General features: G+C 47.4%; 1 protein-coding gene across 1 annotated transcript; it reads left to right on the top strand.

Annotated features, from left to right (window-relative positions):
* Window positions 1–127: 127 nt before the first annotated feature.
* OASL (2'-5'-oligoadenylate synthetase like) lies at window positions 128–13860 on the top strand. The gene is made up of 6 exons (XM_072802836.1): window positions 128–600; window positions 3790–4072; window positions 5363–5538; window positions 8578–8819; window positions 11351–11498; window positions 12843–13860. The coding sequence occupies exons 1-6, from the start codon at window positions 403–405 to the stop codon at window positions 13341–13343; spliced, it is 1548 nt and encodes a 515-aa protein (XP_072658937.1). The 5' UTR covers window positions 128–402; the 3' UTR covers window positions 13344–13860.
* The last annotated feature ends 41 nt before the right edge of the window (window positions 13861–13901 follow it).

The following is a 13901-nucleotide window of genomic DNA, read 5'->3' as shown; positions in this document are numbered from 1 at the left end:
TGGATTATTGGATACCAACCCACCCTGGCCTCCTGGGAGAGTTGCCTCCTCGAGGGCCAAACCCAAGCCAATTTCAGTTTCTAAACATCATAAATGGAAACTGAAAGCTGAGAATAGAAACTAATAGCAAAAGAGATGAGGCCGGAAGCCAAGCTTGTTAAGGTGGCCCCAGAACTCCCAGCTGGACAGTCCCTCAGTGCCCCTGCTGCAGCAGAGGGATTCCAAGGAGAAGACCCCAGGTCAGGCCAGTCACCCCTGGTTGCCTCTCCACTCTGGTCCCTTTTCCCCATGGGGTGCTGGCAGTAGGCTGAGAGGGATCCCCCTTGAAGAAGTGGGTGTATACAGGGAACTGGGTAGGTGTGTGGCTATATATCTGTGCAGACGGGGTACTCTGGCTCAGAGATGGCACAGGCCATGGAGCTGTATGACACCCCTGCCTCCAAGCTGGACTCCTTCGTGGCTCAGTGGCTGCAGCCCCACCGGAGCTGGAAAGAAGAGATCCTGGAGGCCGTGAAGACTGTGCAACAATTCCTGAGGGAAGAGCACTTTGAGGGGGATTATGGGCCGGACCAGGAGGTGCGGGTGCTAAAAGTGGTCAAGGTGAGACTGGTCCCCTCCACCGACAAACCAGGGTGGAGCAAAATGCAGCATGAATGTCCTCATCCCAGAGGGTGCCAGGGACCTCCTGTCTGATTATCCTTAGCTCAAGCTTCTCCCATGTCAGGGCAACCCATGGAGCGGCCTGCCCCCTACCCTACTGTACTGCCTTGAGCAGAACAAGTCGGGTAAGGAAACTAATGGGAATAGTTCAGTTCTCTGGGATGCACTAGCCTAACCCCTTACCATATGCTAGCTCTAATTAATGCATACCCTACAGGGTATGCACTATTCTTTTCCCATTTTCCAGATGAGCAAAATGGAAGTTCAGAGCCTTAAGATTCATAATGACCAATAGCAATATAAGGTCTCTGACTGGGTGAAAAGACCATCCATAAAATACACTTTGGGGATAAGTAGGGAAATTTTAATATGGCCTGGATATTAGATAATATAAGGCAGTCATTGTTGATTTTGTTAGGTGTAATCCTTTTGTGGTTATAGGGGTGGGGAATGCTCTCTTTGATTGGATACAAATGCTGAAGTATTCAGAGACAAAGTTCCTCGGTATCTGTAATTACTCTAAAGTGGTTTTGATGAAGCAAATGTGGCAAAGAGTTTAAACTTGTTGAATTTAGCTGGCTGGGTATGAGCGCTCATTGGATTCCCTTCCTATTTTTTCCTATGTTTGAAGTTTTTGATTAGAAAAAGTTTTCTTAGGATGCATGAGTGTCTCAGCGGTTGAGTGTCTGTCTTTGGCTCAGGGCGTGATTTCAGTCAGGGGATTGAGTGCTGCATCGGGCTCCCTGCAGGGAGCCTGTTTCTCCCTCTGCCTGTGTCTCTGCCTGTGTCTCTGCCTCTCTCTCTGTGTCTCTTGAGAACAAAAAATAAAATCTTAAAGAGAAAAAAAAGAAAGGAAGGAAGGAAGGAAGAAGTTTTCTTTATTTTTTATTTTTTTAATAAGTTTTCTTTAAAAGAAGTTCAGAGAGGTAAGGTGACTTGCCCAAGTTCACACAGCTAGCTGCAATTTGAACCAGGATCTGATTCCACAGCCAGGGCTCTAGGTTGCCAACAGTGATTTTTTCCCCCCATGCCCTTCCTTCAGCTGCTTCTTGTCCTACCTGCAGTCAATTTTCTGTAGTCAAAGTTAGAAAGTCCCTGGAGAATCAGACAGTCTCAGCCAAGCCTTTGTTTAAACATTAAAGAAACTCTAGCACAGAGAAGGTGAGAGATGTCTCAAGTTCACACAGTGAACTAGTAGCAAAGGCAAGACTAGAATTAGGGTGTCTGACTCCCAGCCCAGTGCCCAGTTCTCAGCCACCTCAGGAAGAGCTTTAGAAATCTCAGGCCTCCAGCCCTTCCTTCCACCCACCCCAGCACCTAGAACCTGAGGCCATATGATTTAGACAGAGCAGGGTTTGACTCTTGGCTTCTTTCCTTTCCAGCTATATGATCTTAGACTCCTCTTGTCTCTCAATCCCTCTGTCTCCTCCTCATCATCATCATCTCCTCCTTGTCCAGCAAAAGCCTCATCAATGTAGGCTAAAAGATTTGCACATGGTAAATGTGCAAAAGCATCATGATAAATTCTTACTCTGAGTCCAGCAGACTCTCCCAGCCCATCGCACCCCTGACAATCCTGAGGGTGAAGTGGATGAAAAAGGAGATGTCTGGAGACCAGAAGATGCTACCAACAGAATGAGTTTTAAAGACAGGAAGTGGTATTTACCCAGCCCTCAAATTCTGTCTGCAGACCAGAGTTCCTTCCCCCCCCTCCCCGAAGCTATAAAATAGAAGAGATACCTCCAAAACAATGGCTGAGGAGAAATAATGCTTTATCCAGGCTCTAAACTCTTCCCACTCCTGCAAAAACCCAGTGAGCTGGGCTGGTTCGCATGAATGAATGCTTATCCTTGAATGAGTTGGGTTTAAATAGATTTGGACGGGAGCAAGTCATGAAGCTTATTCTAGAATGTTCTTTCTTCTCTGCCTGGATCTTATTTGAAAAAGGCAAGAAGTCTAGGCTCAATTTTCAGCTTTGTCCCCACACCGGGTTCCATCCCCAGCCCTGCCAAATGGGGGGATTATAAAGCAATCTGTAGTGATTCCACCAGGAGGAGAAGTAGCTACCCTGAGGTCTGAGGCATCACTAGCAATCCCATCTCCCAACCTGGGGTAAGAAAGACAGGAGGCCAAAGAGTTGTACGGCTTTGTACACCAGAGACAGGAGGGACTGGAGAGCAGGTCTAGACTATCCAAATATCAGGGATCCCTGGGTGGCGCAGCGGTTTAGCGCCTGCCTTTGGCCCAGGGCGCGATCCTGGAGACCCGGGATCGAATCCCACGTCAGGCTCCCGGTGCATGGAGCCTGCTTCTCCCTCTGCCTGTGTCTCTGCCTCTCTCTCTCTCTCACTGTGTGCCTATCATAAATAAATAAATAAAAATAAAAAAAACAAATATCAAATAGACTGCTCCAAATCATCCAGCTCAGGCTCCTTCCATCCAGATGGGGAAATGGAATCCCAGGCAGAGAAGGCATGATCTAAGCCAAGACAAAAAAGAGGACCAGAGATATGTATATATGGCTGACTTCGTGTATGCCAGGCACGTGTCAAGTCCCCGACACACCTTATCTTACCGAATCCTCCCAAGAACCAAATGACTTGTATTCCATGGTTACTCTCATTTCGTGGACAAGGAATTAGGCTGTGTAGATCACACAACTGAGAAACAAGGGCAGGAGTCAGGCAGGGCCAAAGCCAGGCTGCTCCATGGCTCTTATCTACCAGGCAATCCTACTCCCCACTTTTCAATGTCATGAAATTACTCAGATGCCCAGAATGCTCAGAATACTCTGTGGAGTGGGCATCAGCTTTAGCGGTCCCGGAGAAGGCATCACTCTGCAGGTGAGACCACCCCATCTCAGAAGCACTACAATGTCATAAATAAGAAGCTGGGCCTCTGGAGTCAGGCTGCCTGGGTTCAAACCCAGGCTCTGCTGTGTACTATGTGACCCTGGGTGAGAGATTTATTCCCTTGAAAACTCAGTTTTCTCACCTGTAAAGAGAGGATGTTAGTACCACCCACCCATCCTTCTGGGTTGTGGGGAACATAAATGGATATTTCAGGTGAAGAGCCTCAGGGATGGCCTGGCAGAGGCAGTGGCAGGTGACAGGGCTCTGTGTTCTGCAGGTAGGCTCCTTTGGGAATGGCACAGTTCTCAGGAACACTTTGGAGGTGGAACTGGTGGTGTTCCTGAGCTGTTTCCACAGCTTCCAGCAAGAGGCCGAGCACCACCAAGCCATCCTGAGTCTGATACAAAAAAAGCTATGGTGTTGCCGTGATCTGCTGGCGCTTGGGCTTGAGGACGTGGAGATCAACCAGGGAGTCCCCGACACTCTTGTCTTCACCATCCAGACCAGGAGGACCGCAGAGATCATCACTGTCACCATCGTGCCTGCCTACAGGGCCCTGGGTAAGAGGAGGGGAAGCCCATCGGACTCACGTGCTCACCATCCCACAGAGACCTGAACTCCCTTGCTTGTTCATGCCCACATGCAGACCTTGCATTCATCTGCTCAACCCACATCCTGAGCTGGGGGCTTAGCAACTACAGGACATGAGACTGGCCCAACTTGGGCCATTGTGTCACTCGGGAAATACTTATCAAAGAATCACATGGATAAATATATGATTGCAAGAGGAGATGATGAGACCAGCAGAGGGGAATATTTTAGAAGCAGAACCTGGGGTGCTTCTGTGGCATTTATCACAGATGCCAGGGCCTGTCATTGTTTGGGCTTTTCCAGAAGCAAACCCCAAGACAAGGGTGTGAGGATAAGCAGTCCCAGGAAATGCTGATAGGGAAGTAGGGGAGAGGGACAAGGAAGGGAGGAGGCATCACAAGGTTACCACCATGAGCCCCTGAGTTTTGTGCCCCTGGAGAACTCTAGGTAGCAGCACAGAGGACCCCTCAACTGAATCCCAAGTGGGATCTTAGATTGGGTTGTTTATTCCCATCACCCTTGGCTGAGGGCTGCTTCCTGGGACCATTAGCTCCCCAGCACTTCTGGTTTGTCCTCAGGCAAAGAGTCCTCAATGTTTGAAGTAAACAGTATCAACTAAGACTCCAGAACACCAGGTTTCATCTTGCACCAGCTCCTCTTAACTAGAGTGGCTGCCACTATTTGCTTTGTAGAGAAGATGTCAGCAATGGGATCCCACCTAGGCAAGACAGAGAGTGCCAGGATGCATTAGTGATGCGTACCACCAAAGCACACCCTCCAGCCAACGTGCTTGAGCAGTCCAGCTTTCTTATCTGGGATGGTTCTCTGCTTCTGGTATCAGGAGGTTAGAATAAATCACTGAGAAAGAAATCCCAAACAGCCATTAAGGGAAATTGAGGTTTTGGGGACCTCGAGGGAATACAACAGTCCTTGAGTGCCCTGAGGAATTGAAAATCGACTTCTGGTTCTCCAGAAGGACAATCAAGGGACACCTAGGTGGCTCAGTCAGTTAAGCATCTGCCTTCAGCTCAGGTTGTGATCCCGGGGTCCTGGGATAAAGCCCCATACCAGGCTCCCTGCTTGGGATGGGGGGAGCCTACTTCTTCCTCTCCCTCTGCTGCTCCCCCAGTTTAATTCTCTTAGGCTGTGAGGTATCAGGTTTCCCCGGAGAGACACCCCCAATGAATTAGTAGACTCCCCGCCACAGACCACTTATCAATCTGGGGCTTCCTAAATCCCTGCTCTGCCTCCCACCCCAGGGCCTTCTGCTTCCAACTCTCAGCCATATCCTGAGGTCTATGAGAGTCTGATTGAGGCCCAAGGTTTCCCTGGAAATTTCTCCCCATCCTTCAGCGAGCTGCAGAGAAACTTCGTGAAACATCGGCCAACCAAGCTGAAGAGCCTCCTACGGCTAGTAAAACACTGGTATCTGCAGGTGAGGGGGCTGCCAGGATGGAGCCCCTCAGGGGTGCTGGAAAAAAGGCCTGATTTGCCATTCCAGGGAACTGCATTAAAGGGGGGGGAGTGGGGGGGATGGTAGTGGGGGGTGGGGGGGGAAATGCTAACCTTTTATACTGTAGAGTGAAATAGTGGAGAAGGTAGAGGAGGAAGAGGAAGGGGAACAGAGACAAAAGGAGAAAAGTAAGGAACATACAATATTTCCCAGGACACAAGTGTTTCTAACACCCCAGTTGCAGTCTACACTGGCTAGTGTCGACTTCACTGAGTTCTCCAGACGTTAGTTAATCTCAGCTGGTTAAGGACTAACAAGAGGGAAGTTTCAGTTATTGCACCTCTACCAGTTTCCCCTACAGATCACCGTGTTCCTATCATGATCATTACCAAGTGAACATATCCCTAACAGCTACTTTTTAGATTTCATGTGTGATGGCTCACATGGTTCCAAGTATATTTCAAAATAGCTAAATGTGCCTGGGTGGCTCAGTCGGTTAAGCCTCCGCTTTCAGCTCAGGTCATGATCCTGGGGTCCTGCGTCAAGCTCCCTGCTCAGCGGGGAGCCTGCTTCTCCCTCTGCCTCTGCTGTGCCCCTAACTTGTGCTCTCTGGTTTGCACTCTCTCTCTCTCTGTCAAGTAAATAAATAAAATCTTAAAAAAAATCCAAATGAACAAAGTCATCTAAGCTTATGAAAAGCAGACACAGAAACAAACCAAAAAATTAGAAAGTGGGGGAGAAAAGATACTTTCTTATTAAAAAATAAAAATCAGGGAGACCTGAGTGGCTCAGTCAGTGAAGTGTCCAACTCTTGATATCAGCTCAGGTCATGATCTTGGGGTCCTGGGGTTGAGCCGTGGGATGGAGCCCAGCAGTCAGTCAGCAGGGAGTCTGCTTAAGGATTTTCTCACACACTCTCCCTCTGCTCCTCCACCCACCCTTACTGTCTCATTCTCTCTCTCTCTCTCAAATAAATAAATCTTTAAAAAACAAAATCAGAAAATTTTCAAGGTTAGTAGGTTTACAGTCACTCTGTTTATGGTGAGAAAACAGCCATTTTCTTATATGACTATCACATCAACCAACATTGTGAAATATCCTCAGACATCAGTATTGCCAAAGCCAAGAGTAAAACGGGTTTTGTTGCTAAATGAATTACTTACAGGAAATGATGCAAGGTTTTTTGGCTTCGGAGAACTAGAACTCCATAGAATGATTCATTTGCTTGCTTTGTCTGTTTGAGAGGGCAAAGTGTTTTCTCTTCCTACGTATGATATACATAGTTGTGGTTTTTTTTTTTTTTTTTTTTTTTGTAATGTCCACGGGACATCATACATCAGCTTTGCTTTTAGAATCTTCCCTTCTGTTTTTGTTCAAGCCTCCTCCTTAAAAAAAAGACTTTGATCACATATGGTTTCTCTCTCTTTTTTTTTTAAGATTTATCTGAAAGAGGGTGTGCATGCGAGCAAGGGGTGGAGGGGCAGAGGAGAGGGAGAAACAGACTCTCCACTGAGCACGGAGACTGCTGTGGGGCTCAATCTCATGACCCTAAGATCACTACCTGAGCTAAAATCGAGAGTCGACCACTTAACCAACTAAGCTACACAGGCTCCTCTATAAAGACTCTTTAGACAAGAAGTGACTGGTATCAATTAAGATGCTTTCTTTTGTGAGTAAGAGAAAAACCAATTCAAACTGATTTAAATAATAAGGACAATTTTCAGCTCCTTTGTGAAAACTCATACCAGTGGGAAGGGGGCTTCAGGCACTGTTTGTTGGGGTCTTCAGACTTGTCTCTCTATACTACCTCTCAGGCTGTCTTTCTGTGTCACCTTGGACTTCAGGCTGGTTTAACCTCATGATGGCAAAATGGCCACAGCTATTCCTGCCCTCATGTCCACACACAGTAGATTTTTCTTCAAACAAAAGAACTGGGCTTCAATCAAATTGAGGCCAGCTTACATCACAAGCTTCTCCTGAACCAATCACTTAGCAAGGAGAATAGGTTTATGCTGAGGACAACGTTGGGTCAGGATCCACCCTGGATTTGAGTGTGGTGGTAATTGCAACTAAACAGTGCAGCTACCATACAATGGAGAAGAAAGAAATGCTTTCTAGAGCATTTTTTGCTCCCCACAGAATCTCAGCATTGCCAACTTCTATGGAAACCTCCAACCTCCCTTTTTTTCTATCAGCAAAGAAGACTTTTCTTTAAAGGAAAACTTTCAGAAGCCCAGTATAGTAAAATAGAAATGGAGCTGCTTAAGCTGGGAGCTAGTGGCAGAGACCCAACCCACTCACTCTTTGGGACACCTCCTAAGTTCATTCCAGGAGTTATGTCAAGCATATTTTGTGGGGCACCTGGCTGGCTCAGTCAATGTAGCATGAAACTATCTCATGGTTGTGGGTTCAAGCCCCATGTTGGACATAGACATTGCTTAAATATAAAATCTTAAAAAAAAAAAAAAAAAGAAGGGGAAAGAAAGAAAGAAAGAAAGAAAGAAAGAAAGAAAGAAAGAAAGAAAGAGAAAGAAAGAGAGAGAGAAAGAAAGAAAGAAAGAAAGAAAGAAAGAAAGAAAGAAAGAAAGAAAGAAAGAAAGAAAGAAAGAAAAAGAAAGAAAGAGTGCCTGGATGGCTCAGTAGGTTAAGCATCTGCCTTAGGCTCAGGTCATGATCCCAGAGTCCCAGGACCAGGCCCCGCATCTGGCTCCCTGCTCAGTGGGGAGCCTGCTTCTCCCTCTCCCCGCCCTCCACATCTGCTCTATCTCTCTCTCTCAAATAAATAAATAAAATCTTAAACAAACAAACAAACAAAAACGTAGTCTAAAACCCACTGGACCAACTGTGCCCCTTAATTCTAAAATGGGGAAACCTTTTAGAGCCAGAGGAGGAAGTGACTGGCTGATATTACACAGCTGGTAGGTGGCAGAGCTGAGACAAAAAGTTGGATTTTACAGTTTCTGGTCCATCCAGAGCCAACCTGACACAGTATCTTGGGGCCCCTCCTGTCTCTTTCAACAGTATGTGAAAGCCAAGTGCCCCAGGGCTGCGCTGCCCCCTGACTATGCCCTGGAGCTGCTGACTATCTACGCCTGGGAGATGGGCACTCAAGAGGATGAGAGTTTCAGGCTGGATGAAGGCTTTACCACTGTGATGGAACTGTTCCAAGAGTATGAGTTCCTCTGCATCTACTGGACCAAGTATTACACATTCCAGAACCCAGTCATTGAGGATTTTGTCAGGAAACAGCTCAAAAGAGACAGGTACTGGGCTCCCGCTTGTCTGCCACATCTCTCAGGGAACAGAATGAACTGAGGCAAAGGCGGTATCGCATCTCAGAATGGGTGGGCTTTATCAAGCAGGAAGACTGCACTGGGATCCCAAGACCATCTTTGAAAATCACCAGGGGTTGGGGAGCTGTAAGCCATCTCCTTGTTCCTCAAGGAACCCCACCCTACTTAGTTCCCTTGCTTCCAAAAGGCCATTTCAGTGCATTCTAGCAACAACATGGAAAAATGGAAAGAATCACATAGAGCCCTGTTTCATCCCAGCTCTGCCTTTTTCGCACCTCTGTGAGTCTCAGCTCCTCATCTGTGAAATAGGAGTAAGTGGCACCTACAATGCAGGCTGCTGTAAGGGTCAGAGAAAATATATATAGTCTACAGGGTCTAGTTTATGGTAGATGCCAGAGACATGTTCACTATTGTAGCGCATGTAGCTCTATGTAGAACTAGCACCCATCCCCAATCTCCGGATCGCCATTTCAGTGAAGGCTGGCTCAACCTCCAGCACTCAGCACTTGTGTCCTTTGCCCGAGGGCTTTCAGCCTTCCCCAGTGACCGGTGGAAGCTGGTGGATAAATACCCCAGCTCCCTCCCATCTCAGATGGAAAGACTCTCTGGATCACATGTGCTACGTTGTTGCCCAGAGTTCCTGCAGTGGGACTAACCTTCAGTTGCCCACAGTGGTAATCACCTCAATACAAACCCTTCCTGTCTCACTCTCCCACTCCCTTACTGGTGCTTCCTGGCATGTCCTTCCCAATGCACCACTGCACTCAAATCCATCCCTCGGGATCCCCTCTAGGTCAGCGCAAGCAATATCCCAATAATGTTTATGGTTCCCTTATATGAGTCTTGGACCTCTTTTATATAGAGAGAGAAGAAAAAAATTAATCTCCTGATGCAAAGAAGGTTTATTATGAGACATCCAAAAATTCAAGGTTAGAAAGCCATCAGGACCTGAAGCAAACCTGTAGACACCCCCTTTCTCTGCCACTCTTTCATGGGTCCACATTCCTTCTTTCCTCTCACGGCCTCTGCTTCACTCCCCACACCTGCCCTGCTCCCCTCCTACTTCCATGTGATGAGGGACCTCCACCATCCCTGGTCTGAAACCCAAAGGGAACTAGTCTACTCACTGGGCCCAGGCCCTACATGTTGGGTCACCTGGTGGGTCACTTTGGGTCAGGGGATCTCACAATATAGGCACTGGCACTGCTCCCTATTTTAAGCAGACTGTTTCAAGGATGCAGGGATGTTGGGAGTAGCAAGCACAGAGCCTACGTGTCCAGCAAACTCCCATAGCGTACTGTCACATTCTGTCATAGATAAAGTCATAGCTCCTTCCTAAGCCAAAAGCTTCTAGAGGGCAAGAACCAGGTCTTTTTTTTTTTTTAATTTTTATTTATTTATGATAGTCACAGAGAGAGAGAGAGGCGCAGAGACACAGGCAGAGGGAGAAGCAGGCTCCATGCACCGGGAGCCCGATGTGGGATTCGATCCCGGGTCTCCAGGATCGTGCCCTGGGCCAAAGGCAGGCGCCAAACCGCTGCGCCACCCAGGGATCCCAAGAACCAGGTCTTATTCATAGGCTTGGCATCCAACACATGTGATCACCCCAAGCAACCTAGGGAGGCTGTTAGACCCACTTCAAGCCAATATGCTTTAAGTACTCTTTCATCATTTATAGAGAAGAGAGATACTTGGCGGCAGCTGAACCTCTTCTCCATGAAAGCAGAGCAGATGGGTAAGAACACCCATTTGCTGGCTGTACGAACTTAGAGAAGTCTATGCCTCAGTTTCCTTATCTGTGAAATGCGGTCGACAGCAGCAATAATAATAGTTTCTCCTGGGGCACTTAAGTGGCTCAGTTGGTTAAGCATTCAACTCTTGATTTCAGCTCAGGTCATGATCTGAGAGCTGGGATCCAGCCCCACCTTAGGCTCCCACTAAGCAGGAGTCTGCTTGTCTCCCTCTCTCTCTGCCCCTTCCCCTGCTTGCACTCCCTCTCTCTCTCTCAAATAAATTAATCTTTAAAAAAAGAAAGAAACTAATAGTCTCTCCCTCTTAGAATTGTTACAAGGATTAAAATAAGTAAATTCACATAGGGCTTGACCCAGTGCCTCAATAAATATCAGGAGTTGGTAGTGGTGGTGTTTCTATTATCCAAAGCAATGCAGCAGCCCTAGCCTCAAACTTACGTATGTAGCCTGCTCAGCAGACCAAAAGCCCTGACCTTATGATGCTCACCTGCCTGAGCTGGCATCTGTTATAGCTACCAAATGCCTTTGGGAATCATAACCATTCCACACCCCCAAAAGGAATTCTTGGAAACATCATCATCCCCATCCTATTCCTCTCCAGCAATGTTCTCAGGCCCTCCTGAACTGATGGGCCTGGGGCTCTGGACACAGCATGTGTTCAGTGATTTGATTCGATGATTGCTTGAGCAGGCTTCTTTTTGGCTTGCTGGCCCCCAGAAAAAGCCTGGGCACCCTCTCCTTGTGTTGCAGGCCCATCATCCTGGATCCAGCTGACCCCACCCACAATGTGGCAGAAGGGTACAGATGGGACATAGTTGCTCAGAGGGCCCGCCAATGCCTGAAACAGGACTGTTGCTATGACAACAAGGAGAAACCAGTCCCCAGCTGGAATGTGAAGGTAATGACTCATCTTGGGGCTTTCAGGGGCTCAAAGCTCAGAAGGAGGTAGCTGCATAGAATTTACTTATTTACCTTCTGTGTCAATGGAGCTTACAGGGCTTTAGAGCCAGGACAGGCGGCTCTCTGAACTTGGGGACAGTTTTCAACCCTCTGAGCCTCAGGTGGCTACCTTTCAAATTCATGTTCTCCTTCTCTTTCTCTTTCCCATAACCTCCTGGAGAATCAGTCATACTCTCAATCATTGGTACATAAGCTGAGGCCAGGAAAGTGGATTCATCAGCTGTTTTGTGCCAGTACTTAGGGATGGTGGGGGGCAACAGCAGTGCAGAAATAAAACATGGCCCCTACCCCCAGAGGGCTCACTGGATTTTGGTAGGAAGCAAGCCCATGAAACAAGTTTGCACAAAACTGCTAGAAAGAAAAGAATTGCCAGAAAAGCTACTCAGGGAATAAAAAATGCTAAATAATATTATCATGTAATGGCAAACCTATCGTACAGGCAAAGATCATAATAATCAATTTTATTCTATTCCTACTGTACTTAATAATTTGCCAAGCGCTTGTCTGGGGACAAGTCTGTAAAATAGAGGGGTTAAGTATTATCATCATCATCATCATCATCACTATCTTGAACATTATCATCTACATTTTACAGATGAATAAACCGAAGTTCAGAGAGGTTAAGTGAATTAACCAAGATCACACTGCTAAGAGCAAGGTCAGGATTTGTACACCCAGGTCTTCGTGGGGCCCACCAGCCAAATGAGGCCCACAAACAGACTGAAAAGTATATGCCTCTGGATTTTTCCTGAATGTAAAAATCATTGTGCAAAGAGTTTTATCTTGAAAAAATCAGAAGACTTGGGAATTCTGGGCCTATATTCCTTCTTGAAAAGATCAGCTAGGGATCCAGCCCTGCCCAGCACCTTACAGGTACTGTTTTCAGCCATCAGAGACTCCCAGGCTCTGGAGCATGACCTCTGGTGGTGGCGAAGAACAGACTTTAGAGTCTTGACTGACCTTGGTCAAATACCTGCTGTGCTCCTCACTATCTTTGTGATGGTCAGTACATCACTTAACTCTGTTCGACCACAATGTCCTCATCTGTACAATAGGCTAACAGGAACCAACCTCATAGGGCTACTGTGAAAATAAAATACATTCAGAGGAGTGTGACAGGTGCCCAGCACGGGGCCTGGAAGGTAGTTGGCACAACTGAAATGTTTGCTGCTGCTGCTGCTGCTGCTGCTGTTAGAGATACGAGGACAGGTAAGGAGAGCTTTTGCATGTCAGGCAGAGGAGTGTGAAATTAACCGCCTCTCCCTTTTCTCTTCCTTTCCAGAAGGCACGAGACATCCAAGTGACAGTGGAACAATGGGGTTATTCAGATTTGATCCTTAGGGTGAACCCTTATGAGCCCATAAAGAAGATTCAAGAGAAGATGTGGCAAAGCCGGTGCTGCTCAGGCTTGCAGCATCTGTACCTCCAGGAGCTGGGTGCCAAGCAGCAGCTCCTCAGCAGCCAGTACTCCTTGGCCGATTACGGTGTCTTCTCCAACACTCGCATCTGTCTGGTGGAGACCAACTCCCACGAGATCCAGGTCTTTGTAAAGAATCCTGATGGTGGGAGCGATGCCTACACCACTGACGCCAAAGGCTTCATCCTGGGCCTGAAACAGCAGATTGAATACAAGCAAGGGCTACCCAGAAAGCAGCAGCAGTTGGAGTTCCAAGGTCAAGTCCTGAAGGATTGGTTGCCTTTGCAGAACTATGGGATCCAGCACCGCGACACCCTTATCCTCTCCAAGAAGAAAGCTGAAAGGTTTCCATTTCTGCCCAGATAATACAGGACTCAGCCTATCAACCACTTCTTCCAGCCCTTGCCTGGGGAGGTGTGGCGTCTTCACCAGCTTTGGAAACAGCCTAGCCCTGCCAGTAGGGGAACAAGGAGGGATGGGAGACACTTGGTATATAATAGACAATGGCCAGACCACATATGAGAATAGGATTCTGACCCACACAACCTCCGCAGTCCCCAGCCCGAAGCCAAACCACCATCTCTGCCGCAATCAATCCCAAATCGTCAGGACTTGGTCAATAATATCCAGCTTCCCTAATTCCACCTCATTTCCAGCTTAGAGCCAACCAGAAAAAGCCAAATAAGCTCCCTAGCCAATCACACAGGGAGGCCCTGCTTTTAGTTAGCCAGGATCCTGGGATGGAGTCCCCAGTCAGGCTCCGTGCTCCGGGGGGTAGGGGGGGTTTGCTTCTCCCTCTGCCCCTCTGCACTGCTCATGCTCTCTCTGAAATGAATAAAATCTTAAAAAATAAAATAAAATGCACTTTATAACTGGTTTTCAACAGCCTCTGGGCAATTTATCAATACTATTCCCTATCAAATC

Source organism: Canis lupus, chromosome 27, assembly GCF_048164855.1.
Source record: "Canis lupus baileyi chromosome 27, mCanLup2.hap1, whole genome shotgun sequence".
NCBI classification, from domain to species: Eukaryota; Metazoa; Chordata; class Mammalia; order Carnivora; family Canidae; genus Canis; species Canis lupus.
This window is presented reverse-complemented; position numbering and strand designations above follow the sequence as displayed.